This window comes from Macadamia integrifolia, chromosome 1, assembly GCF_013358625.1.
Source record: "Macadamia integrifolia cultivar HAES 741 chromosome 1, SCU_Mint_v3, whole genome shotgun sequence".
Lineage (NCBI taxonomy): Eukaryota > Viridiplantae > Streptophyta > Magnoliopsida > Proteales > Proteaceae > Macadamia > Macadamia integrifolia.
Genome location: NC_056557.1, coordinates 35669768 through 35695954, shown reverse-complemented (window position 1 = coordinate 35695954; position 26187 = coordinate 35669768). Strand labels below are relative to the sequence as shown.

At 38.1% G+C, this 26187-nt stretch overlaps 3 protein-coding genes across 4 annotated transcripts in view; 2 read left to right on the top strand and 1 right to left on the bottom strand.

Moving 5' to 3' along the window:
* LOC122073683 (translation initiation factor eIF-2B subunit beta-like) overlaps positions 1-5720 on the top strand; it is a 47880-nt gene extending 42160 nt beyond the window's left edge. The window contains exon 9 of the mRNA XM_042638313.1: positions 5094-5720. The gene's annotated coding sequence lies outside the window, so the exon portion shown is untranslated. The remainder of the gene's footprint in view (positions 1-5093) is intronic.
* A 2107-nt stretch (positions 5721-7827) lies between these two features.
* LOC122073668 (meiosis-specific protein ASY1-like) lies at positions 7828-8491 on the top strand. The gene is made up of 3 exons (XM_042638298.1): positions 7828-8000; positions 8096-8203; positions 8327-8491. The coding sequence occupies exons 1-3, from the start codon at positions 7929-7931 to the stop codon at positions 8489-8491; spliced, it is 345 nt and encodes a 114-aa protein (XP_042494232.1). The 5' UTR covers positions 7828-7928.
* Positions 8492-8835: 344 nt separating this feature from the next.
* Positions 8836-13878, bottom strand: LOC122085674 (protein starmaker). 2 transcript variants are annotated; one of them, XM_042654175.1, is made up of 4 exons: positions 13673-13878; positions 13062-13411; positions 9955-12335; positions 8836-9146 (listed from the first exon to the last, which is right to left on the bottom strand). In XM_042654175.1, exons 2-3 carry the CDS (start codon positions 13403-13405, stop codon positions 9992-9994), a joined length of 2688 nt encoding a protein of 895 aa, XP_042510109.1. In that variant the 5' UTR covers positions 13406-13411; positions 13673-13878; the 3' UTR covers positions 8836-9146; positions 9955-9991. The 2 variants fall into 2 exon arrangements, with proteins under 2 accessions (XP_042510109.1, XP_042510116.1); XM_042654182.1 differs by lacking the exon at positions 13673-13878 and having other exon boundaries at positions 13062-13661.
* Positions 13879-26187: the final 12309 nt, after the last annotated feature.

Genomic DNA, 26187 nt, shown 5'->3' with positions numbered 1-26187 from the left:
ACGCCACTATGCGAGTTCTTCGTAGTCACAATGGCACTACTTTGATTCTTAGGGTATTCTTTCCTAAACATCTTGTGTTCCGACACCTGAACAAAATGGGATCCTTGAGCAAAAAAACCGTCATCGCCTTGATGTTTCCCGGGCTCTAATGTTTGCTACTGGTGTCCCTTAGCACCTCTGGGCCAATGCCGTGCTTACTGCTGCCCACCTTATTAACTGGGTGCCTTCTAGTGTCCTCAATTTTAAGCCCCCTTATTTCCTTTCTCCTTGATCCTACCATTGTTTCGAGCCTTCCCCCTCAAGTCTTTGGTTGTCTGCTTTGCTCATCTCTTCGTCAAGGTCCAAGCTTGATCCACAGGCTCTAAAGTGTCTTCCTAGGTTAGTCGGCTTCTTAAAAGGGGTATAAGTGTTATCACCCAGCCATTTGTACGTCACCATGGATGTCACCTTTCATGAGTTTGAGGCGTATTTCACGTCACCTCTTCAGGGGGAGAGGCTTGAGGAAAAGCATCCTTTTGTTATGTATATGACTCCTCTTTAAGGTATGCCATCCGTTCAGGGGAACCACCAGATTAGCCTGTAAGAGATGTGATCACTTACACTCGGAAGACCAAGGAGCAAAATACCACTGGTAACCAGCCATGCCCTTTTGCGGCACCTCCATCAAATCCGCCAGTATCAGGTAATACTTCTCCCATACTTGATAGTGTTCCTGTTGCTTCCTCAGAGCCTCCCATACTTGATATTGTATCTATTGCTCCTACAGTGGACAATCTCCCTATCGTTGTTAGAAGGGAGTTCGTTCCTGCACCAAGCATCCCATCTCCTATTTTGTCTCTTGTGCATCTTTATCTCCGTCCTATAGGGCCTTCGTTTCTTCGTTGTTTTCTGTCTACTCCACAGGGTTGGAAGGAAGCCACAAATGATCCAAAGTGGAAGGATGCAATGGTTGAGAAAATGCTGGTACTAGATAAAAATGGTACTTGGGAACTGATTCTTCCTCCTCAGGAAAAGAATTTAGCTGGGTGCAAGTGGGTTTCACAGTCAAGCAAAAGGCTGATAGGACAGTTGAGTTGTACAACACACGCTGATGCAGCAATGAAGACTTACTCGAGAAGGAAGAAGACGGTCGACCACAATGGCTAGTAGTAGCGGTCGACCAGATCTGCCTATGGCTGTGATTGGGTTACTTAGCTTCTAAATATTCAGCACTATTTAGTTTCTAATTTCAGTTGTGTTATTCCCTAGTTTCTAATTCCAGTTTTAGTAACTAGATATTAGTAGTTTCCTATTTCAGTTTTTTAGTAACTTTGAGAGTTTCTAAATTGTACCCCCATCATAGTTGTCAAGGCGTCGCCTAGGCGTCCAGGCGGTTTGCTTGGGGCCTAGGTGACATTCGCCTTGTTGCACTGCATACCGCCTTGTGTTTTGGCACTTATTTATGCCAAATATCATTTAAGTAAATGATTTTTATATTTGTTATTTCATTTACTTAAGATATTATTCATAAATAAGCAAATACCTCCTATTTGAATCCAATAAAAATAGTTTAAAAATCAAATTCCAAAAGGATAAAAAGTCAACCCCCCAGTCCAAGAAGAAAAACTGGATTTTGGTTATAGGGGCGATTTTCAACTTTTAAATGCTGGATTTTTTCTCAATTATGAAAATTTTATAAATTCTATCATGTTAAAACATTGCTAAAAACCAAAAGTCCGGTAAAATAATTTTTTGCTTTGATATCCATAAAATTATTTTCATTCAGGCGATTTTAACAGCATTCGCGCACTTAAAAATAAGTTTGGCCGGAGCATAACTTTGTCATTACAACTTAGATTTAAGTAATCTTAGACTTGTTGGAAAGCTGGTTTTATATTATAACTGATACAAAAAGTCTCATGTAAAAATAATATCATTTGACCAGTCAAACTTGTTATAGAACCAGAGCATTTCTCTAAATTTTGATTTTTTATAACTTAATATGACTTAATGTTAATTTTTTATAATTTAATATGGCTAAATGTTGATTTTTAATGATTTGATGTTACTTAATCTTGATTTTTTTATGATACAAGGTATATATAGCTTACTAAATAATGTTAGAAAATTGGAAAAATAAAAAATAACAATTGGTCGCCTTGTTCGCCTCAAGGCGTGCGCCTTCTCGCCTAAGCGCTTAGACAACCCTCCACCGCCTTGGTTCGCCTTGTCGTCGTGACAACTATGCAACTGACAAATATCTAAAAATGGTAAGTTTTGAATTCCAAGGTGCACTGACGCTCGACTGAAATTGGCCTTTCACACTCATTGTAATTAGAAACTAAATATATTCTACTTTGCTCTTGGGCTTCCAATTCCTGACAACTAGATGTATTCTACTCAGATATAATGGACAGATCTGGATTAATTGCAGATACCAATTCTGCCCAGAAAACTCAAAATGCAGTGTACCTCAGGCTTTTGAAGTCAGTACATTTTTACAGGAAAACTCAAACCTGATGAAGGGAAACCACCAAGGACTTACTGCTGCACATATCCATCCTACATGGTGCTCCAAGCAAAGGGAAAACAGCGGGCAATATATGTAGAGGAAGTCTTAATTTATCTTCATGTAGTTTCAAACTAAGTTTCAATATATCAGATATGGCAGCATAGTTGTGCAAACCAGAATGGAAAGACCTCAAAGGACTTTCAAACCAGGAAAAGAAATGGGAACTGGTTAACAATGCTCTGATATCATGTAACACTAACTGAACCTGTAAACCAGCACCTAAAAGAGAAAGAGGAAGGAGGAGGAGGAGGAGAAGGAAGAAGAGAAAAGCAGTGAACACGATGGAGAAGAGTGAGGGTGAGCTAGTGCCACGATGGGAATTGAATAATCTATCGTGATCTATGAAACCTACTAAGAGCAAGTCTAATTACAATAAAGTTGAAAAACTACAAGGAAATAGCAAACTAATTCCAACTCAACATTATCCAACATTTCATTACCCTACAGTATACTTTGACAGGTTTCATGTTCTCTACTTCTCTTCTTTCGCATAGCGTAGTGTGAATGGGAATGGAGATGAGAATGAAAATGAAACAGTAAACAAAATGAACTCGATTTAGTTATTTATTTATTTTACTACATAATGATTGCATGCTTGTCTCCTCAATCAGAACCTATATGCAAAGCAATAGAAAAATTTGAACAGAATCAGTTTGATGTAAATAAAGGGCTGTAAACAAGCCTCCGCCCAGTACCCGAAGTGGACCAAGGCTGCATATGAGATGCCTAGGTGATGCTTAGAGATACAAGGTGGTGCGCCTTTTGCAAATCACATATGGCAATTACTGTCAGGTGCCTGGATGCCTAGGTGATGCCTTGCAACTATGTTGGGGACTTGAGCTAGTTATGAGAAAGGTTGTCAAATAAAACCTGAGGAGGTTAGGATAGAAAGATGCTGTTTAGCTACTGTGACGACTTGAAGAATTTGGTCCCATTTTAGAAACAGAGGACTGCTAGAGTGTTTGGATTGTGTACATACTGTGGTTTCCTTACATGACAGCGAAGAAATCACTTTTTTTTTTCTGTCATTATCGGTCGTAAATTTCACCAATTTGCAATGGAATATAATCAAACATTTACACTAATTATGGATAAACTGGAAATATAATGAGTCACCTGAGATAGATATAGCTGGCGGTGAGAAAATGAGATTTTTTTTTTTAGAGAATATGTGAGTGATGTAGGGTCTTTCTGTGATGGTAAAGGAAACTTGAGCTGACAGTGTGAAGATGCAGATTCAAGTATTGAGAGTGGCCAGTCTGCAAAATATGTTAAAAGGTTAGGATTGTTTCAAATCAACACCTCCTGTGTATCCTGTGAAAGCAGAACTTGTACAGGGCTATGGCCCTTTAGTATGTTGGTAATGAATGTTGAAAAATGTGAACCATGCCCCAAGCATGGTGCCAAATTTAATACTTTTTTTTGATAGGTGTTCAGGATTTTGATACTGGTATTGCAGAAAGAATTACTGTGTCAGTGGGATTTGTTTGGGCTTCTTGTGTATTATGTAGTGCTTTGTGTCTTTAATACTCTGCTATATGCCAAACCATCCTTGATCATGCAAAGTGAACCCAAAAGGACAGACACGGGATTTTCCAGGCTTCATGTATCCATGCGCTTAAGTTTGTTGCATATTTGAAAGTCAAATAGATTTGTATTAGTAATGTACTATTCAGGTAGTATATTAGGATCTAATAGGTCTAGAGGACGTACATCAGAATTACTCCTGATCTTGACTCATGTATGCAGTGCTTTGGGGTTGGTGGGGTAGCGATAGAGGGGATTTCTTAATTCTCATTATTATTATTATGTGTCAGGATGGCCGAGTGGTCTAAGGTGCCAGACTGAAGTTCTGGTCCTTAACATAGTCGAGGTCTTGTGTTCTTTAATCTCTCTTCATACTCAATTTGAACAAAACCCCAAGAGGTGACTTAGTTGGTAAAGACCAAAGAGGTCAAGAGTTCAACTCTCCTTGTGACCTACCTATCTAAAAAAAGAAAAAAAGAAATAATAATAATTAAGGGGGGTTTGGACTGTCTTGGCCGGGCTAAGAGGGCTAACTCAGTTGGGTTTGGGTCAACATTGAGGGGGGGACACTGCCCATACCAACCAGTAAAGATTAATAAAAAATGATGGATAACTGTTTCTAGGAATAATTTTGTTGTCTCGCATACAAGTAAGTGAAGTGCATTGTATATCTTTTTGAACTGTGTGCGTTGTACATCTTTGTTCCCCTGGACTTTAATGTCTATTTATCTTCCAGACGATTATTTCTAGATCCATTTTTTGGAAGTATAACTTTGACCCCATAATTGATTGTACGTGGAGTTGATTCTCACAGAATGAACTGATTTTATATGGAGGGGTGAGGAAATATACGAATACGCAGTATTTCATTCACTTCTCAGTTTGCGGAGAAATTTGAAACAAACTAATGTTTTCGTATTTGAATTTGGTAGTAGTTCTTTATGCAAGAAATATATTAGCTGTTAAATAAGGATGAATTGCTGTTCGTTATACTTTGTAATTATTTGTTTAGCAGGTCCCCATAGAAAAGCTTCTGTAGGAGAAACAAGGGACTGAAGGATTTTAAGAAAGTTTCAGTGTGCTGCAGGGTTGGCTATGTACCCGAGGAAAAAAGGATGAGATGCATGTGATACTGGTGATAGGTATCCCGGGGTCTCTAGACTTCTCACATCAAAGGAAATGCATTTATTTTTGCTGACAGTTCACATCTATCAGTGAAATTTTGAGAAACAGTTGGTCACTTTGGGGTTGTTCCTTTGCCAACTCACGGCCTTCTATTACCATTTTTTGATAGTACACAGTGTACACACACACAAAAGGGGGCACATCCCCTGCGCTCTTCTGCACAATAGTTTGTGTATACACTTTTTACAGGCTCTTGTCGAGCTCCATAGTCCTGACTCCTGACTGCACTACATAGGGTTTGGAAAGCAGTCAAGATATAACTAGGATATGGTGCTTTGTTGCAGATCCCACTGCTTATAGGCTACGTTAGGTGATGATGCCAGGCAATAGTGCCCATGGTAATGGCGCAATTTTAATAGAATCTTCAATCGTCATTGAACCATAAATGTTGACATGCAATCCCAGGGTTGTTACCCTTCTTACTTTTGTCAAAATATGCACATATTTATTTGATCCACTAATTATTCTGTGTGAGGACGATTCTAAGAGCATGAGATCTTTTTGGGGTCACGGACGTGGAAGCAACCACAATTATCTACATTTTATTAGACTTTAATTGGAACATTTGTTTGAGCTGTGTCATGGCCCAAGCTTTTCACAAAGCAAACACAAGCTTTGGACCGTATGACTGCCGCTTTCCTTTAGCAAGTTAAAACGTACAACCACAATGACATCCAAGGTCTTAGCGTTTGTAATCAAGATTATAGGGAAACAACTAGGGCAGTGTATGGCAACCAATGTTTTAGCGGTCGTAATCAAGTTCTGAATTGATTAAGATCAGATTTAATGAAGATCTGGCTGATGTAAAAAAATGTTCACTGTACCTGAATCACTCATTCAAGCGCAATGATGGCTAACCATGTAGTAATTGTTTCACTATGGTAAGTCCTTTTTATTTTAAGGAAAATAATAGCCTTTTGGATAGGAAAAGAATGTGGAGTGTACCACCGAGGATATCTGCATCCTCTGAATCCCGCTTGAACAAAATTAAGAAATCTCAGAAGGGGAAGAATTATTACCGAAAGTTGTCTCAAACAGGCACTAAATGTCATCTTCAGGGCCATTCCGCCACAATATTTTGTCTGACAGAAACCCAAGTGAGAACTCCAATTTATCGATAGTGACACTGCAGTTTCCATATCATGATTTTAGAAACTACCAATAGATCGGCCGAATCGAAAGATTAGAATAGGAATTGGCCAATCCTGTAACTGATTCCAAAGGGGTTTTGAATGGTTTCTGCCTGATCGAAATCAAAATCAAAATGGACGGTTGCCAATTCTTCCTCCTTGAACCAGACTCCATATTTGGTGAGGAGAGGGGCAGGAGTCGGGTCCTCCCTCCCATGTGGCTCCAACGGCCTACTCCCAATTTAGTCACAAGGGAGATTACTTACCTTCACCAGTAGCTTCATTTCAATGTCTTGGAGAGAGCTTATGGATGATAATAGTCAGGCAAGTCATTGCATGGAACCCACCAACCACACTGGTGATTCCCAGAGCTATCATCCTCCGCAATGCATGTCGTTCCAAGGGATTCATTCATTCATTCATATCTCAAATCTCAACAATGTTTCAAAACCTTGTTACGTTTCATTACATGGCGACGTCTGTTGGCCCTCCCTCAACTCGAAACAAGGTGTTCAAGATCAAGAAGGGCCGTTTGATATCAACCTCTTTCCACCATTAAAATCCCCTTACAGGTTGGGTCTGGCCTTATCTAAAACAATCTGAACTCAGATACAGTTCGTAGTTTGTTGATTTAGATGTCGTTACGATCCTCAACACACAGGAAATGATGGAAAATTTTATGTGGTAAACCACCGCAACACACTGAAAGACTGCAACATGTTCATCGTCCATGAGAATGAGCACTACTCAAACAGGCTAGCAATTAAATTAAGGGTAATTTACAATGCCACCCCTTGGAGAATGCCAATATTAGAGGGACACCCCCTCTCTTTCACCAAATTGGACTCGGACCCCCTACCGTCAGTCAACGTTAAGGAATATACCTTTTATATTTATATCAACAACTATATTTTATTTTAAATACCAATATACCCTTATTAAATTGAAGTACCTAAAATACCCATTCCAAGACCTAATTTCCATTTCTCCCAAATCGTTATTTTTGGATGACCGGCGATCGTACAGAGCAGCGGTAGCGGCATCGGCGATGGACAGCATGGAGCCTCAACACTTCGATTTGTAGGAGTGAATAGGAATTGGCTGAGAGCCTGAGATTCACAGAACTACCGTTTGCGACTACCCAACCCGAAAAGAATCCGATCATCATCTTCTTCTCCAGAGAAGAAATCATCGTCTAAGGTTCCAACATAGCTGAGTTGAAGGAAAGGGCGGAGGCAGCGTCGATTCATGGCAACTTGAGATTTAAAACCTTCCGATGATCTGACATTCTTGCCTGCAAGATCGAGGCAAGATAAAAGGGCTTTCAGAGATAACCTTGGTTTTGTTGTCCAAGGAAATTCATTTTTGTTACAAATTACACCTGGGTAGCACTTTTGCCCTTTCTGTATCGGTACTAAAGGAAATTCACGGTTTGCAAGTTTTGACTGAAGGTAATTGGAGAAGGGTTCCACAGTAATCTCCTGCTGGTTGTAGGAAAATAAGTCTAAACTTCCCTTGACTGCTTTTCAGAAATCATGGACAAACTCGTAAAAGAAGGTGTTCTATCAAGGGCCGGAAGGGACAATTTCACCATTAATAAGCTAAAGGTTTGTTAACTCAATTTCCAGGAATAGTTATATCAACGTTCTATCCTCATTCCTCTCCTCATATTTCATCACTTCATTAACAACACTGATTTCAGAATCTCGACTCTGAGTTTGCTGCCGTTAAAGAAGAAAAGGAGGCTCAAGAAATTCCACTTGGTGATGATGTTCCCAAGAGTAGCAAAGATGACTACATGTACATGAAGGTGAACTTTCAGTCTCCCAACTCTCCACTTTTCCCTGGCTCCCACCCCGGGGAACCCTTTTTAACTTCTCTAATTTTTCCCTTCCCACGCTTGTTTACTTTGAGGGTTCCAATTTGATTGCAGGCTTTGTATCATGCTCTGCCGATGGAATATGTTACAGTACCAAAGCTTCAGAGCAAGCTGGAAGGAGGAGCTAACCAAGCTACAGAGAAAAAGCTGATCGAAAAAATGGCGCAAGAGGGATTTGTTGAAGGCACAGGCAACCGAAGACTAGGTGAAATGCTCTGAAATTGCGCTGGTTTTGGAAATGTCCACAGAAACTGTTCTTTGCAGAAGGGCTAAAAGACGCTTTCCTCATTACGTGCTTTGTTGCAGGGAAGCGTGTCATCCACTCGGAGACGACCAATAGGAAGCTACAGGAGATCAAAAATGCGATAACCTTGGTTTTGTTGTCCAAAGATAAGGAGGGGTATTTTTGGGATAATGAAAAATGTCTAATTTATCAGTTTTTACTCATGAGGGCAAAAACGTCATTTCAAAGCATCATGTAACGTTGACTGACGGTAAGGGGTCCGAGTCTAATTTGGTGAAAGAGAGGGGGTGTCCCTCTAATATTGGCATTCTCCAGGGGGTGGCATTGTAAATTACCCTTAAATTAATTATTTCTTAGAGAATTCAGCTACTCCAATCAACAAGAAGAAAGTAAAATCATCCACTGATACTATTTTCTTACAATAACCAAAGACATACCTACAACTAAACACTCATCCAAGCTTTCATAAGTTCCAAGCGGTTTTATAGCAAAAAAAAAAAAGAGAAGACCGTAGCATCATCATTCAGTCAAATCAGCACTGGATTGTACCCCTTAACCAACCTTTTCTCACCTCCAAGCTCAATTATACTTTGCAGAGGTGACTCGCCCGCTTTTGCAATCCCATCATCTCTAAAAGCAACCATTATAGACATAATCAGAAAGGAAACTCAACCAGACAAAAACAGTGATGATAATAACGGAATGGGGGTACGAATTATACATGGTGATTGCAGCCAAAAACAATATAGGCACTGCCTATATCAAGCACAACCATACAAATACTGCCCAATGAGCATAATTTCAGCCCTCTGCCATTTTCTCATGACTAGAAATTTCCCAATTTCAAAGCTTGATTAGCTGAAGGTATACTCCTAGACAAGGAAAAGTTCTTGAAGAAAAAAAATATTATACATTGGCTTAACCCATGTGTTTCCATCTGAGACTACAGCTATGAATTCAGCCCTTCGCTTGTTTATGAGAATTCTTCTTTCTCTCTTGGAATTTTTTTCAACTTTTGAAACATCATCTCCTCTAGCAAATATTGAACTAGAGTAAGAAAATTCAAGTCCTATAGATCATGAACCCAAGGTCGATCATCTCACTCTCTTGAGGGTAAGGGGAAGGTTTCAGACACAAATTCGGTCAAACCACAGAATGAAATCAACATTTGCATGCAGGCCAACCAGCAAAGAGTGGATAAGTATAGAAGCAAGTGATTATCAGGCCTCCCAAAAACCTACACCATCTATCTAAATGGTTACATTGTCAATAGACTCCATACAAGAGAGACTGCATCAAGAGCAGCGTAGAAACACCCAACTGACCCAAGGGCATCACATTTTACCATTAAACTGTAAAACAAAGGAAGGAAAATAATTTACTTCCAGTCATAGATCAAAATAAAGAGAGCTTAAAGTAAATTTTAGTGCAAACTTACCATGTCGATGGTTCCAAGGATTAACAAGCTGCTTTCTTCATTGCCGTTTCATCAGATCATCACTACGGCGATTGCTCTCATACCTACTTCTGTCCCTTGATCGAGGATCATCATCGTACCTTGCCCTCTTGGCATCCTCCTCCTGCCTGTCCCTTCCATATCTTCTGTTTCCACTCTCTTCTTCATCTCTTCTATACCTTAGCCGTCCACCTTCTTCTTCATTTCTTCTGTGCTTTCTGCTTCCTTGACCGTCTTCTTCATCCCTATGATGTATTCTACTCATACGCTCCTCTTCTTCATTCCGGTCATTTCTCCTCTTGCTATGCTCTTTCTCTTCTTCTTCTTCATCTCTTCTGTGTTTTTTGCTCCAAGGCTCATTTTCATCTCTGAGATGTCTTTTCTTTCCGCGCTCATCCTCATCCCTTTCATTCCTCCAGCTTCCATGATTTCTGTTTCCACGCTCCCTTTCATCTCTACGGTGTCTGAAACTTCCACGCTCTTCCTCCTCCTCCTCCTCCTCCCTTTCATTCCTCTTGTTTCCACGCTCTTTTTCTTCTTCCTTTCCTTGATTCCTGTTTCCATATTCTTCATGATGACGATCTAGATGTAAGCGTTTCTCTTCTGCTTTATTGAAACTGGAGTATTCCTCTCTCTTTCTGTTAGTCTTATCTGCTTCATATTTGGCTCTCCCATCCCTCAGTTGCACCATATGATTAACTTCTCCTCCTGAACTCTGATTTCTTGATTTCAACACTGGCTGATCATCATGGCTATCATCTTCCAGCTTCCTCTTGCTCCTCATTTCTTGATGTCCATAGCCATCATTGCCATCATCTCTCCTTGAATCATAGTTTTTCATTTTCTCCTTCTTCACCAGTCTGTCCAATGCATCATTCTCCAGATGACGATTGTGGTTGCCATCACTGGAAGGACGAATTCTACTTTCCCTCCTTTCATCACTTCCAATCTTCCCAGATTTTAATCTTTTCTCCTCTGCAGCAGCTACTTCTACATCTCTTCTGCCTTGCTTAATCATATCATCTTGATGCCCTTTCCTGCACTCCTTCTCACTGGACTTCTTCCTGCGTGGTCTCTCAAGGCTGGAATCACTACAGCTGCTGCCTGAATCACTGTCACGGCTGCTGTAAGAGTCACTACTACTACTGCTACTACTGTCCTTACTGTCATCAGTTGGAGATCTTTCCTTTCTTTTTGTTTCACTTTGTCTTCCTACTGGTCTTGTCGCATTTTTCCTGCCAGTATCGAAGACTTCCTCATCAATATCATGTCTCCTTTTTCTAATATTTTTCTCTATTTTTCTTTCCCCACCATCATCAGATTTATCATCCACTCTGTGCCTTTGGTTGCTGGTACCATGCCTTTTCTGGCCAGTTTTGAAAGCTTTCTGTTTATCTTCTGAGCCATCTCTGCTGGCCGCATGATTTCTACCACCACGATCCCTCCTTTTCTCAACAACATTTTTCCCATCTCTGCTTCCCCTACCAGAATCAGTTTCATCCTCAGAATCATGTCTTCTATTCATCTTTGAGAGATCCTGCATCCTTTGTTTCCTATCATTTCTGTAGCCATCTGAACCAGAATCATCATCCGAGTCCTGCCTCCTTCGAGTTGTTCTATTTTTCTTGTTCTTTATGGCATTTCTTTCCCTAACATCATCAGTGTCTAGATCAGATTCATCACTGTCATGCCTTCGGTGTTTCTTGTGCTTCATTAATTGTTTATGGTCATTCTTCCCATCACTGCTATCAGAATCACTTTCAGTATCACTCTCTCTATCCTGCCTTCTGCTTTTCTTGTGTTTCATTGAATGTTTACACTCATGCTTCCTCCTACTGATATCAGAATCACTTTTAGGCTCACCACCCTTGCTACCTTTCCGATGTGCGGATTTTATCCCTTTCCCATGTTTTTCACTGCTCTCTGAAGCAGAAGAATCACTGTCATAAACTCTTCTTTTGCTGTCATGTTTCTCTCCACGTCTCAACTCATCCAATTGATCTCCCCCTCCTTCATGCTTTCTATTTCCACGCAGTTTTTCACCCTTCTTTGCAGCATCATTGTCAGCTTTAGAATCTTCTACAACTTGCATCCCCCTTCCATTTTTGTATCTATCCTGCCGATTTCTTGCATATTCCTCTTGTTCTTGTTCCTCGTGATCCTCCTTCGGAACAGTTTCTGGGTTTTCTGCTGGGGTTTCCTCATTGCTCTCATCATCACTCCCTTGAGTCTCTGATCCGAGTTCGTTTTCCTGCTTTTGCTCTTGAAGTTCACCACCTCTTTCTATACCAAGAGCAGCCCTAAGAGTCTCCATCTGCCTCTCCTTTCTAGCAGCAATTTGGTGGGTCTGTGTATCTGAAACCCTGCAAAAGCCGTTCTACCATAAGATAGAAAAATGGGTAACAGTAGAAACATTGAAATTCTACTTTTATGCTACAAATATAATGGGCTTGCTAGGCTTCATCCTTAAGGTGAATTTTATTCAAGTTCACTGTTCACCCCCGCAACATGGACAGACAAGATTGGGTCCATGTGATAGAGGACTACATAATTGTCTCCCTGGTCAAGTTCAATTCCAACCAAGTAGGAAAAGCCATCAAAAGCTATTATTCTAAAGTGATGATAGATTTACAAAATGCTACCAGATTCTACTTTGGCACTGGCAGTTTCGTAAACTTTGGACCAAGTTTTGAGTCACTTTCCCTCGCTCATTGGGGATTGAAGTTGACCACTGAAATGGGTGTAACAACCTCTACCACATTGACATCCTAGTTTGCCACGGGAAGTTTTGAAAGTTCAACTACCATGGTGAACGTTAAACCTTCTCAGCACGAATAAGCATAGAAGAAAATCAAGTAATAAACATGCCAATTTCAAATGTTAGACAAAATGATAGTGACGAAACGAAGGCAGTACTTCAGAATGTGATAAACAGGTCATCCATGTGTCTCAAAGTTAAACAATGAAATAAGAATCCCATTCTGAACCCGCTTCCTCACCAAGGGGGAAAAATCTGACCTCAAAATCAAAAAGGTCTTGCTAACTAAAATTCTGTGCAAGGATAATATATAAAGGATAGGGAAGCATACTTCTTATCAGTCATGAAGCTACCTCCGGCACCACTTTCCTCAGAGGCTGTAGCAGCTTCCAAGGTCTCCCTCGCGTCTTGGAGCTTCTCCTGGATCTCATCATCTGTGTATCCTTGGTCGATAAGTTTATCTTCCAGCACCACAAGCTTCAGCTGAATCTGCCGCTTTCTGTCATGCTCTAGGATCTCCCTGTTAGGCTTCTTCACACCGGCAGTACCCTGATCTCCTTCGAATCCCTTAGTTTCCACCCTCGAGTTCCTTGGCTTCACAAAAAATTTGTTGGTCTGGATATATCCATTTGTGCCTGACCCCCTTGGGGTCTGCAATCCGATGCCGTTGTACATCGCTCACTGGAATTAGAAAAGACAAATTGATGATATAATAAATCCCACGCAACAAACAAAGAGGATATCTAATCGTAAGAGAAAATCGGAAGCAGGAGAAGGGTTTTAGAATTGCAATCTAAAGGAAACCCCAAAAAACCTTTGAAGAAAACAGATCTGATACCCGAATCGATCAACAAAGAAACTATATCTACTAAATCTAACAGGAAAGAGAATAGAAACCCTAAGAAACCCTAGAAAAGAGGGATGGCAAAGAAGATGATAAACCTGGGGCAGCCGGAGAAACGCGAACGAACAAGACCTTCTTACAGAGCTAAAAACCGCGATCAGGGCTGCAATTCAAAAGAGAAGTATAGATGAATTCTTTATTCGCAAGGAATAGCAGAGAAAAGGGCCCGGGGTCGCAGATCGTAGAGAGAGAGAGAGAGAGAGAGAGAGAGAGAGAGAGAGTGTCTTGCGTCTTCGCACGCACAGAACGAATCGTGATTAGTTATATAATTACTTGCGAAAATTGGATCTCAGTCTCTCAGAGGGTCATCAGACTGGAGCATCAAATGGAGATAAAAAAAAATGAATAATCCCACTCATCCATCTGCACCCGCATCGCGGTTTTAAAAACCGGTACTTAAGACTGACTTGGGACTTACAGGAATGCTAAAGGTGTTAATCGATTCGGTTTTATTTTGATGTAAATAGTTGAATTCGATTTGATATAGAATTTTTTAAACAAAATTAAAATCGAATTACATAATAAATAGTTTCATATATTAAAATTGAAACTGTTTATGATTTTGGTTTAAATGGGTTTTTTTATATTTTCTAATTTTTTTATCTTTGAAAATTTTGTGAAATGGATATAAATTATAACATTACATCGAATTATTTATTGTTATATAATTTTTAATAATTATTTAATGTAATTTTTTTTAATTAAAAAAAGTATGTAAATTTAATATTGAATGACTTAAATATGTGAATCAGTTTAACAGTTTATTTAAACGATTTATCAACAGTTAAAACTTTAAAAACCAAAATTGAATCACGATTTCAATTTTAAAATCAAAATCGAACCATTTAATAAACGGTTTCACACTTTTAGTGTAAACGATTCGATTTGATTTCAATAAACGGTATCGGTTTCAAATTCACATCCATTGGTACATTCATTTGAAATTAAATCAAGAAGGTAGCACATGAAATCTATTAGGGAAAAAAAAAACCTAAAAGGCAGTGTAGTCCCCATGCCTCTAGATACAATTGGAGATGAAATGACCGTCCACCCCTCATGAAAGACGTTTATCTCTATTGTTTCTATGGTTCTACTCATGGTCCCATTAACCTCGTGGTGATGCAAGGGGCTACACAACCTGGAACTCTCTCTCAATTTACAATTATAATTTGAGATTGCCTATTACATAAAAGAGGCTAAAGGTCTAAATTTACTTTCATCTTCTAGTAAATTATAAGATTAGTCAAAATTAGGTTTTTGATTTATTAATATCTTTGATTTAACCAAATGACCCAAAATAGAGTTGAATATTACAAAACTATACAAAACAATATCCTCCTCTCACTATTTTACATTTTTTTTTCTTTCTCTTTTTGCCATATATCCAGTGGCTTCACTCCAAGCCTATCAAACCCTTGTTACCTGTAAATTTGCACTTCACAATCACTGCCTCCAGTGTCTTCCTATGACCTTCCGTGGACAAACTGATTCTTATGAGTTTCTAACGATGAAGTTATTCTTAGTAAGGTATAGTATCTTGACACCCAAGTGATTCTCTGCAAACGCAAGGAGGTTTTGGATCTCATCATTCTTCAATGAAACCATTATCATCAGCATCAGCTTTGCGTAGCCCACGTTTGGCGTTCCATCTGGTAAACCATTCACCGACACTTTGGAGGGCTTGCTGAAGCTCCTCTTTGCTTATACGCCCATCTCTATCCGTGTCGAACCGTTTCAACCACTGCTTGAATTCCTCCATCATCATCTCACGCTTCCCACTTCTGGGGCTCTCACGTTGTTTCACGCAACCATGGCAGATGGCCATTTCCAACACAACACTACTCTACTTCACAGTGGAGTGACAACCCTAGCTCTTTCAATTCAATTCTCTCTCAGTTGCATCTATATATCTATCTCACTCTTCCTATATATACTCGAAGAAGATATTAATACCCTATTTATTTATTATGATTTCTCTGTATGTACCATCTCGGCGGTTGGGCTTAGCACCACATGACTAAATTCTTACCAAACTTGATTAGACCCGATTCTCCTTTAAAATATGCAAGAAAAAGATTAGGTTCTTTACTTGAAAAAAAAAGAAAACGATCAGGTTGAATTTTATGTATATGGATTAGATCATACTAGAATCATTCTCATATGAGAGCTTGATTCACACGGGATGACCACCAATACAAGTATAGGCCCCGGCTAAGGCTAAAGATAATGCAAAAATCTAGCTTAGCTTTTGCTCGTATGAGATGGATTTACAAAGGGTCGAAGCTATGAGAGATATTAATGGTAACCGAGTAAATCTTTCAGTCAATGTACACCCAACAATACGAAACGAGATACATTGAATCGGTTGTTGTTCTGCTTTTCTAAAGTGATTCTTACGGCTGGAAGCACTTATTTTGACTATTACTTTTGAATGCATCGTATGATTATTCCTAACAAATGACCCTTTTATATATTTTATAAGTGAAAGGTTTCCCATGATGCAACCCCCATTCCGAATTGTAAATAGGAGGTGTTGGAGGAGAGAGAGAGAGTGTGTGTATGAGGCTCTCATTCTTTGTGAGAAGTGGTGCGAAAAAATCCGTATGAGAATGGCATGTGGATATTTTCCCTACATTAGAAAAAAGAGAAACTGATTCTAAGAGGTTGAGAGGAGAATGGGACACAAGGTATATCGTGGTTCGATTCCTCTCTTGAACCTAAGCTACACAACTCAATTTACAAGATTTTTTAACGTGGTCCCCCATTTGGTCTCTCAAAACCAATTTATCAAGAGGAGATCCATATTGCTGACAATATCTTAGACTACGATGAGGTGATTCGAGGTTTGGAGCAAAAGCTCCCCTTAGATATCTTTAATATTGACCTCCATAAGGCTTGTGACTTTTTATTTGATATGATGTTTTCTACTAAATTCATTGGTTGGGTGAAAACTTATGTTGAACCAACAACTTTCTCTATCTTGCTAAATGGCAGTCCTGCATAGTTCTCTAAAGGAGGAAAGGAGGAAGAAGTATTCTTACCCTTTTACTCTTGCAATAGAAGGACTCTTTGTGATGCTTTCAAGGCTTGTTGAGGATTTAGCATACGTTATGTAACCGGACAAGGACATCAATCACTATAATTAAATTTAAGATAACATTAATGGGCATCGCAAGGTTTAAATTAAGTCACCCTCTTCTCACCATCATCCCAAATGTAGTAAGTGAATATGTCACATCATTTTTTGATTCTTTGGTTGCCTTGGAGAAGGAAAAACCTAACAAGTGTGTGTACATATGTTCCATCAATTGAGTTTGGCAATATGCACTAATGCACTTCCAAGGAAAAGTTGTTGAACGGATATAATATTTCTCCATATTATTAACATGGAAGCTTTACCAAAAAAGCAAAGTGAGAAGATTCCTACCGACTCCCATTTTTTGATGCAGACGTTTGTGGTGTTGGATAGAAAGAAGGGTTCAAGTTTTTTTTTTTTTCCCTCTATATTAGATATACGTATGATGGGGCAAAAATTTTACCTATAGATAAACTCTTGGATCCCTTAGTAACATGTCAAATTCCAGTAAAAAATGTATTGGCTAAGCAGCAAAGCAATGCTATGAGAATCCAGTGAAAAAAAAAAACAGAAACTTACGTTCCAATTGATTTCATGTAAAATATTACATGTATCACTTTATTCACTTAAAAATATTACATAGAGGTGTTGAAAATTTTACAATCTTATTGTTTAGAGATAAAATATGATATAAAATGTAAATTGTAAGATTTCCTAATGTTTGTTTGTTATTTATTTTACACGGTAAAGTTTCTTTAAGTAATTATGTAAAAAACACTACAACCAATCAAATTTGTATTATGCAATATGCAGCTCCTATCATATGGCTTAGAGAACCGAAAATATACATGGGTCCATGAATACATAGGTTATACATTACCATTTAAGGCAATAAAGAGTGCTCTCAAGAGATCCCATTTTGTGCTTGGCATCTCCTGAAGCAAGAGAAGATTCAGTTTTTGAATTTCAAAAATCACCTTGGGAATTGTGAAGTTTTCTTTTGCTAAAACTAAATAAATAAATCTTGTCAAAAATATAAGAAAACATGAGAAAATACAAAAACTTTTATTTTCTTCTCTTCTAATAGTAACCAAACATACATACTTTTTTTTATTTTTTCACAATTTCATTTTCTTTTCTTCTCTTTTCTAGATTCTTTTTTCTTTTATTTTCTTCTTTTGGCTACCAAACATAGCCTAAGGGTCATAATGGAAAGAAATATCCCAGAAACCGAATGGATAAAGTATCGATTCGAAGAACTCAACCTCATTGATGAAAGAAAGATGCGAGCGATGAATAACATGAAAAAATACCAACATCGCATGGGCGTTCAACAAGAAAGTATTAATTAATTATGTAATCTTACTATAATAAGTTTGCATTAAACCTATATTTATGTCTAATTTTTCAGGTTTCTTTAGCTTGGTTCATGGTCTAACGCATGGTTCCGAATCTTGTGTACTTATAGAATCCTTACTAGAAATTTGAACAACATCAATGGAATCACATGATAATGTTTCCTAAATTTCACATGCCCACTATTCTCTTCCCACGTGGACAGTTGATAAGTTTATTCAAACCAGTGGATTAAGAGTTTATGTTCTAGATTAGTCATGTATAATTCAAAGTTTAATTCAATCAAATACCTCCCTGTGTATTGGCATGCATCCTCATGTTTGACCGTGCATGCTTATAATAGTGCAACCATTAATATTGCACACTTTGCACTAGCTAATTTGATTTTTCAAAACTCTATTTTATCATGTGGCAAAATCTAGTAAAGCTGAAACTTGACACGTGAACTAGCAACCAAGGGATCTAACTGTCCATAAAATTTATTGGCATTTAAAGTAGCAAGTTTTCATACAATCTGATTCACAAAGATGGAATTCACTGTAGAATTTTCTTTGAATATATTCCATATGTGTTGATCACCCTATGAAAACCAAAACATGATCCAATCTCTTTGAAGTAAGTACGTAAGAAGAAGGAACTGCCTCTCCAAAGTACGAAGGAGTTTGTGCATGAGATTAATTTACAAGCTAAAGGCACGACTACCAAAGTTGAAAGCAAGCCTAGAAACTCGAACACAACAATTCACCTCCATATATTAATACAAGTGATTCTAAATCCACGGATCAGGGACGTACAAGAGAACCTGATCCTTTCACGAACCAGGGTATGGTTATTTGGATGACTACGGTTTATAACATGCATGCTTATTTCCTAGAGAGAGAGAGAGAGAGAGAGAGAGTCTAGCTAGTAAGATACAATCTTCACACCCAAGTGCTTCTCTGCAAACACAAGGAGGTTTTGGATCTCGTCATCATCAATGAACCCACTATCATTAGCATCAGCTTTGTGTAGCCCACGTCGGGCGTTCCACCTGGTAAACCATCCACCAACGCTACGGAGGGCTTGCCGGAGCTCCTCTTTGCTTATACACCCATCTCTATTTGTGTCGAACTGCTTCAACCACTGCTTGAACTCATCCATGGTCATCTCACGCTTCCCACCTCGTGGGATGTCACGCGTCACGCTACCATGATAGATGGTCATTTCCGACAGAAGAGTGTAAGTAGCACGTACTCAACCCTCTTTTAATTCTATCTCACTCTTCCTCTAGCTAGCTCAGAGCCTCAGATATATATAGTTGTCTTTAATTTCATATACTTTTGGTTTTATGCTGATCTATAAAAAAAAGAATAATAATTAAATAATATTGGCTGATGACTTGCTTTCTTTGTGCTTTACGATAGAATAAGAATCAAAATTTTTTTTTTGATGAAGTAAGAATCATATTTAACCTCCTGTCTTTTTTAGACGTTAACTACTGTTTAATATGCCAAACCTATTGTTCCATCATCTGCATTATACTTGACAAGAAAGCATATATAAACATTAAGAAAGAGAAATAAAAGTTAAAACTTCAAGGTACTTTAAAAAATACTAAAATCTAGCTAGGAAGGTAACAAGCCTGTGATGCAACGGTTAAGTTGCACTATTGCAACATATTAGTCACAAGTTTAAAACTTGAAAACAGCGTCTTCTACGAAATAGGAGTAAGGCTACGTATATTTGCCCCTCCCCATAATGGGGATCTTTGGGTGGTGGGATCCACAGATATCCGCCAGACACATTGATTATCTTGAAGAGTTGAAGATGCAAAGTTTAGGGATGCAGCCCCCCCTCCCCCTCCCCCCCCCCCTCCCGCTCCCGCTCCCGCTCCCCGCTCCCCCCTCTTTTCTCAAAGTATATATATGATGTGCTTTTTAATGTTCAAAACACAGGGTATCCCTGGTTTTAGTCCATAATTATATTGTTCCATTTGGCAAGCAGATAATTATTAAGGTGTCAGATAAAAAAAAGAAATCCAGTTGCTTTTATATATATATATATATATATATATATTGTAAAGTAAAATGAAACTTAGGTTTCGATTGATTTCATATAAAATTTTGCATGTCAAGCTTTCACTTAAAAAATATTACATAAAGGAGGTGTTGAAAAAATTGTATCAATCTTATTTTAGGAGGTAGTATATGATGTAAAATATCAATTGTAAGATTCTTCAATGCTTGTTGTTATTTATTTTACTTGGTAAAATTATTTAAATAATTATATAAAATATCACTATAACCAATGGGCTGAGAGAAACAGAAGAAGGTTTGACAATCGGAGTTTGCCGACAAATTATGTGGTGCATTATATTATGAAAGACATTAAAGATTTCTCCTTCTTTGTTTCTGTGCCTATCAAGTTAATGGCTGATCTCCTCATTTCCAAGAAGCTTGATATTCATTGTACCACAAGGGCAGCTTCAAATCACATCTTGGAATTAACTTGGGAGGCACAGCCAAGGGTTGTCTGGAAACTAAACATAGACGGATGCTCTATAGAGAATCCAGGCAACTTAGGTGCATATGGTATTCTTCACAGTGCATCTTCTCAGATGGGTTGTTATGCGATCTATGAGGGAATTGGCACTAACTTCATGGCTGAATTTACTGCTTTCTTACATGGAATACACCAAGCATCTTTGAAGGAAATCAGGAATTTGTGGATAGGGTGTGATTCTCAAGCTATTGTTTCTTGCATCAAAAGATAACATATTCCATGATGCTTTTTATAAAGATGGTGGTACTACAAAGGTTACTTGGACAACATAACCTGGATTATATCTCATTGCTATCGGGAAATAAATACTATAGCGGACAAGCTAGCCAAGCATGCTACTACTACTCGTACTTCAAAGATTTGGGATGCTTCTCCATCTTTTTTAACTTATGAGCTTGATAGGGACCTTCAACATAAGTCTAGATTTCAATTTATGTAATTTACATTGTCTTCCTTGCTTTGAGTCTCTTTTCTGCTGATGGCCATATCGAAGGTGGAATAGAGGTAGAGGCTTGAAGGGCATTTGTATCCTCACATGTGATGTTTATTAACATACTTTTACTGACCTTTAACCAAAAGGAAAAAAAAAACTATAACCAATGAAATATTAAATTGATATTATGTAGCCCCTATCATATGGATTCAAGAACCCTGAATGTAGATTTGGTCCTTAAATACATAAGTAATACATAACCATAAATATGGATAACTGCATCTTCTAGCTACTTGATATGCTTTTTTGATTGCATGTAGATAGTCAATGCTATCAATAACGATTCTGATTCGTCCTCCTCTGAACTCCAAACTATTGCTTGAGATATCTCTTTATTAGCCACTCACTTTACTTGCCCCCCTTTTTCCCTTTGTAATTCTTAATTTTTCTTTCCTACAAAACTAAATAAATAAATAATACATAACCATTTCAGGCAACAAAGAATGTTCTCAAGATATGGTCCTCGTAAAAATTTGGGATTGAGAATCAATCGATATTGATTCACATTGGTATTAGATGGGATAGCTTTACCCTTATTTTAATCAGGTTTTTAGACCTTTTTATCCTTAAATTGTACCAGTGGATCGACATTAGATCGATCAAGACTTAGGATTGATTGATCCGGACAATTTTGACCAATCCAATATGATATTTAAGACTATGAACCGCGCTCTCCGATGAGATACAAATTTATTTATTCATTTTAACACGGGTAAAAACTTTTATTCGATGAAATTTAAGATGGAGAGCTCTACCTCAGGTAAGAAAAGTTTCAAGAAAAGGGGAGAGAGAGAGAGAGAGAGAGAGAGAGAGAGAGAGAGAGAGAGAGAGAGAGAGAGAGAGGTTAACTAGTAAGGTACTATCTTCACACCCAAGTGCTTCTCTGCAAATGTAGCGAGGTTTTCGATTGAGCCATTATGATCAGCATCAGCTTTGTGTAAGCCACGTCTGGCGCTCCAACTCGTATAATGTCCATTGACAGCACGGAGGGCTTGCCGAAGCTCCTCTTTACTTATACGCCCATCTCCATCGGCGTCGAACCGCTTTAACCACAGCTTCATAGTCATCTCACGCTTCTCACTTGTGGAATGTTAGGTTTCTTGGCCTGTTTGATTTTGTTTCTATTGTTTGTGTCTAGAAACAACAGAACCATTTTTGTGGTACGAAACGATTTTGAGAATTGCAAAAGGTGTTTGATTTTTTGATTTTTCGAAACGTTTTTAGCAATGTAGTCGCGTTTAAGACATGAGTGAAGGCACGACATTGCAGGTATGCAGATCACAAGTGAAGGCAGTTAGGACCTGTGAGCTTCGCACAACCAGGTTAGAATCGCCGCTTCTATATAGCGAGTAGTTTCAACAAAGGATTGGTGTTGGGGTAGGTCGAGTGAAATATCAGGTCTTTCACAATTTTTATCCCTCCCACTTGTTTATAGAAATAGAAAAATAAGGCGCCATTTGATAATGTTTTCAGAAACGTGTTTTCTGTGCTCAGAAACGGAAAAACACCCCAAAAACTGTTTGATAAACCTGTTTTGTTGCACCTGTTTTTTGAAACATAAATAGAAATTTATGCTTATTTCTGTGTCTAGAAACATGTTTAACGAAACAAGTCAAAGTTGTTTTTCTGTTTCTTGGAACAACTTGTGAGCCAAAAAATTGATGGAGCCCAATGAAAAGTTGCATATCCCAATCCGGCATTTACCTTATCTTGCTGCTTTCCAAAGTTTGAAGATTCTCCACGGAAACGAGAAGGAATACGCCGAATTTTTGCTTTGCTAGTGGAAGCCTCAAATTCACATCCATTGATTCCTTCATGGATTTCTTCCAATTCTCTTCGAACCCTCGATCATGAATCGATTACTGAATCGTTGTTGGGGATTGAAGTTCGAATTCCCCAGCAAAAAACACACCGACCCAAGGAATCTACCCAATCCTACTCAATTCAAGAAACATATTATCAAACACAAAAAAATCCATTTATGTTCCCAGAAATGTGAAAATCGTTTCTACTGTTTTTAGGCATAGAAACATTATCAAATAGTGCCTACGTAACATTATCAATCGTTTCACCTAACTTGTTTCTTCATTCCTGTTTATAGGCACAGAAATATGCATAAATTTCTATTTTGAAACACAAGTAAACGAAACAGAAAATCAAACGGGTTTTGGGGTGTTTTTCCGTTTCTGAGCACAGAAAAATGGAAAAACACATTTCTGTAAACAAAATCAAATGGGCCTCACATAACAATTCTACTGAAGATGAGAGTAGTAACTCTCTCAATTGCATCTATATCTCACTGTGCATTTACCTAGCTCGAATATATATGCTTTTGGCCAAAAGGAATTGCTTTCTTCGTGCTTTATAAAGGAATAAGAATCATAATCAATCTCCTGTTTTTCTAGATGATAAGGGGTGCACTTGGTCCAACGATAAGGTATGAATATTGTGACTTGGTGGTCAAGTGGTCAAAACAGACTACTGACATTCTCGTGGTAAGGTTGCATAGTTGTCACCTGACCCCAACCTCGCACATGTAGAAGCATTATACATCGGTACAGACTTTATATATATATATATATATATATATTATAATGTGTCTTAACACCATATAGATCTCGTAAGGTGGGTAGGTGAGGATTTGTAATTTCTTAATTTATCAAGATATTGGAAGTTTTGATTTAGTGCTCGGTCCTGGATGTAACCCATCTTGAGTGAGCCACTTAAAATTATTGTCTTGTGTACGTGATTTTATTTATTTTTCTTTTATTATTGTTATTTCGTTAGATTAATTCTTAACATGCTCACCATGTAATTTTTAGCCACGAGGCAGGTGGTCGTGGTAGATCTTACTGTTGGATAGATATGTCATCACTGATTAAATTAGCTATATGTCAAATTTCATGCTTAATATAATCATATACCCTCTCTGGTATTGCATACGTCTTTATATTTTCTTAACCATAGTCCAAGTATGTCATGTAACCTCTTGTAGATCATTTCTAACTAGAGCTTTATTTCAGTCACTTGACCAATTTTGTTTGGGATAAAACTTGATACATATATAGGCTAGGGAAATTAAGCCCTAACTGCCCATCCACATAATTTGAACATTATCCAATCTACCACGTGGTAGAAAACTTAGGCCGTCCTAACAAGCATATCGTCCTAGGTAACTTGTTCTTAATTTTTTGATTTTTTTAATTGGTGTGATGGAAAACTAGCAGAACACAATGTCCTCATGTTTGCAAAACGCAGATATGAATCCCATATCCTAGAAGTTGAAAAGGAAATCATCATTACATAAGGATTTAAGGTGTTAATCACTTCATACGTTTCCTTCCAGTAATTGTAATTGTTATGAGAACCATGGGACTATGTTATGATTTCTTTGTAAGTGACCTCCCTAGTACTACTACAAGAACAAATTCTCACCAAACCTGGTTACACTAGATTCTCCTTCAAGCTTGCTGGGTATAAAACTTGACACATAGGCTGGACCTGATAATAATTTTCTTATTTTTTTAGAAAAACTTTCGAAGTTGAAATGGAAGAGGATTTTCCCCCCTCTTGCGGATAGGTAATGGAAGAGGTTCATCAACTCTAATGTTCATGTAGAAGGGAACCTAAAACAATACATAAAAACAAAGGGGAATTACAAACAAACAATAACAAAGTCATAAACAAGGATTTTCTGACATGGTTCAATAAGATTGTCTACGTCTATGGTGAGATGAGATATGCTTCACTATCAAAAGGGAATAAGATTACAATTACTCATCATCACTCCTCTATTGCTTACAGAAAGAACCATCTCTATAAATATATAGTGCAAACCCTATAATATATAGCGAAAACCCTATATAGGTAATTTATTAAAATACCCATATGGTCCTAAAAAATATTTCAAAACTTCAGCCTCCAAAACGCCACTTGGACAAGTCTCTCTCTCTCTCTCTCTCTCTCTCTCTCTCTCTCTCTCTCTCTCTCTCTCTTTTATCAATTGAGTTTCGCAATATCCACTACAAATAAGAAAAAGTAGTTGTTGATTAATATTCTATCATATTGTTAACATAAGGAATCCAACAAGTAAAAGAAGGAATCTGGATCAAGTTCACGAACTAGAATAATCTTGTATGTCTCTGATCCGTGGATTTAGAATTCACTCTCTCTTTCTCTCTCGCTCTCTCTATTTAATGGATTTTAGATCCACGAACCAAAGACATATGAGATTGTTCTCGTACGTGAACCTGATCCGGTCTCTAGAAGAAGGGCCTCACAATTATTGTAACGTTTTCTTCTATTAAAAAAAAAAAAAAGTATTGTAACGTTTCCTTCCTAACAAAGGCAGCATTATCCGTTCTTCATTCTTCAAAAACTGTAAAAGATATGGGGTAGTCAAATGTTCTCATCTCTCCTATTTGCAACCATATTGGAAGAGGATTAGGGTAGCCCACAATTATTGAAAAATAGGAGAGCTTTGTCCTTCACTCATTATAGGCATAGGATTCGGCAGGGTCTAGTCTAAGGTATCAATACCATACCCACTTGCAGGCTTATGGCTTGCGAAGCATCTTAAAATGAATTAATAAATAGTTCTGATCGAACGGGTTATGATATTTGTCTCCCAGCTATCTGAGCTATTTATATGTAGTGAGTAGTAACTAGTAAGTAGTAGTGCGTGCGTCAATTGATGACGCACCACCTGCTTTCATATATTGTTGTCACTGCAGTGCTATTGTGCAAGAGCTTACTCCATCCTAGCCAAAAAACAAAAAACATAAAGCTTGCTATAATGATGGGCAACATTTCTTCTTCTTCTTTTCAACCTTCAGATGATCATTGCAGACAGGTTTGGCAATATGTCCTCTAAACAAAATGGGTATCAACCTTATTAGGGTCAGTTTGTGTGGTGAAATCCACATATGGCCGTCCGACACATTGATCATCTTGAAGAGTTGAAGATACAAAGGTTAAGGGATATTGCTTTTTTGGTAGTACGATATCTATTGATTAGCACGTACGGAAATGATATGTGGAAGATGAAATACAATGTTTCATAAACCACGAAATGGAATTTAGTCGAA

What these genes read in the sequence shown, in the direction of transcription:
- LOC122085674 (XM_042654175.1), bottom strand. Translation starts at nt 13,405, where the DNA reads ATGTACAACGGCATCGGATTGCAGACCCCAAGGGGGTCAGGCACAAAT. An exon ending in AGCTTCATGACTGATAAGAA is followed by an intron (nt 12,336 to 13,061) that starts GTATGCTTCCCT and finishes CGGCTTTTGCAG; the next exon opens with GGTTTCAGATACACAGACCC.
- LOC122073668 (XM_042638298.1), top strand. Translation starts at nt 7,929, where the DNA reads ATGGACAAACTCGTAAAAGAAGGTGTTCTATCAAGGGCCGGAAGGGAC. An exon ending in TCACCATTAATAAGCTAAAG is followed by an intron (nt 8,001 to 8,095) that starts GTTTGTTAACTC and finishes CACTGATTTCAG; the next exon opens with AATCTCGACTCTGAGTTTGC. An exon ending in ATGACTACATGTACATGAAG is followed by an intron (nt 8,204 to 8,326) that starts GTGAACTTTCAG and finishes ATTTGATTGCAG; the next exon opens with GCTTTGTATCATGCTCTGCC.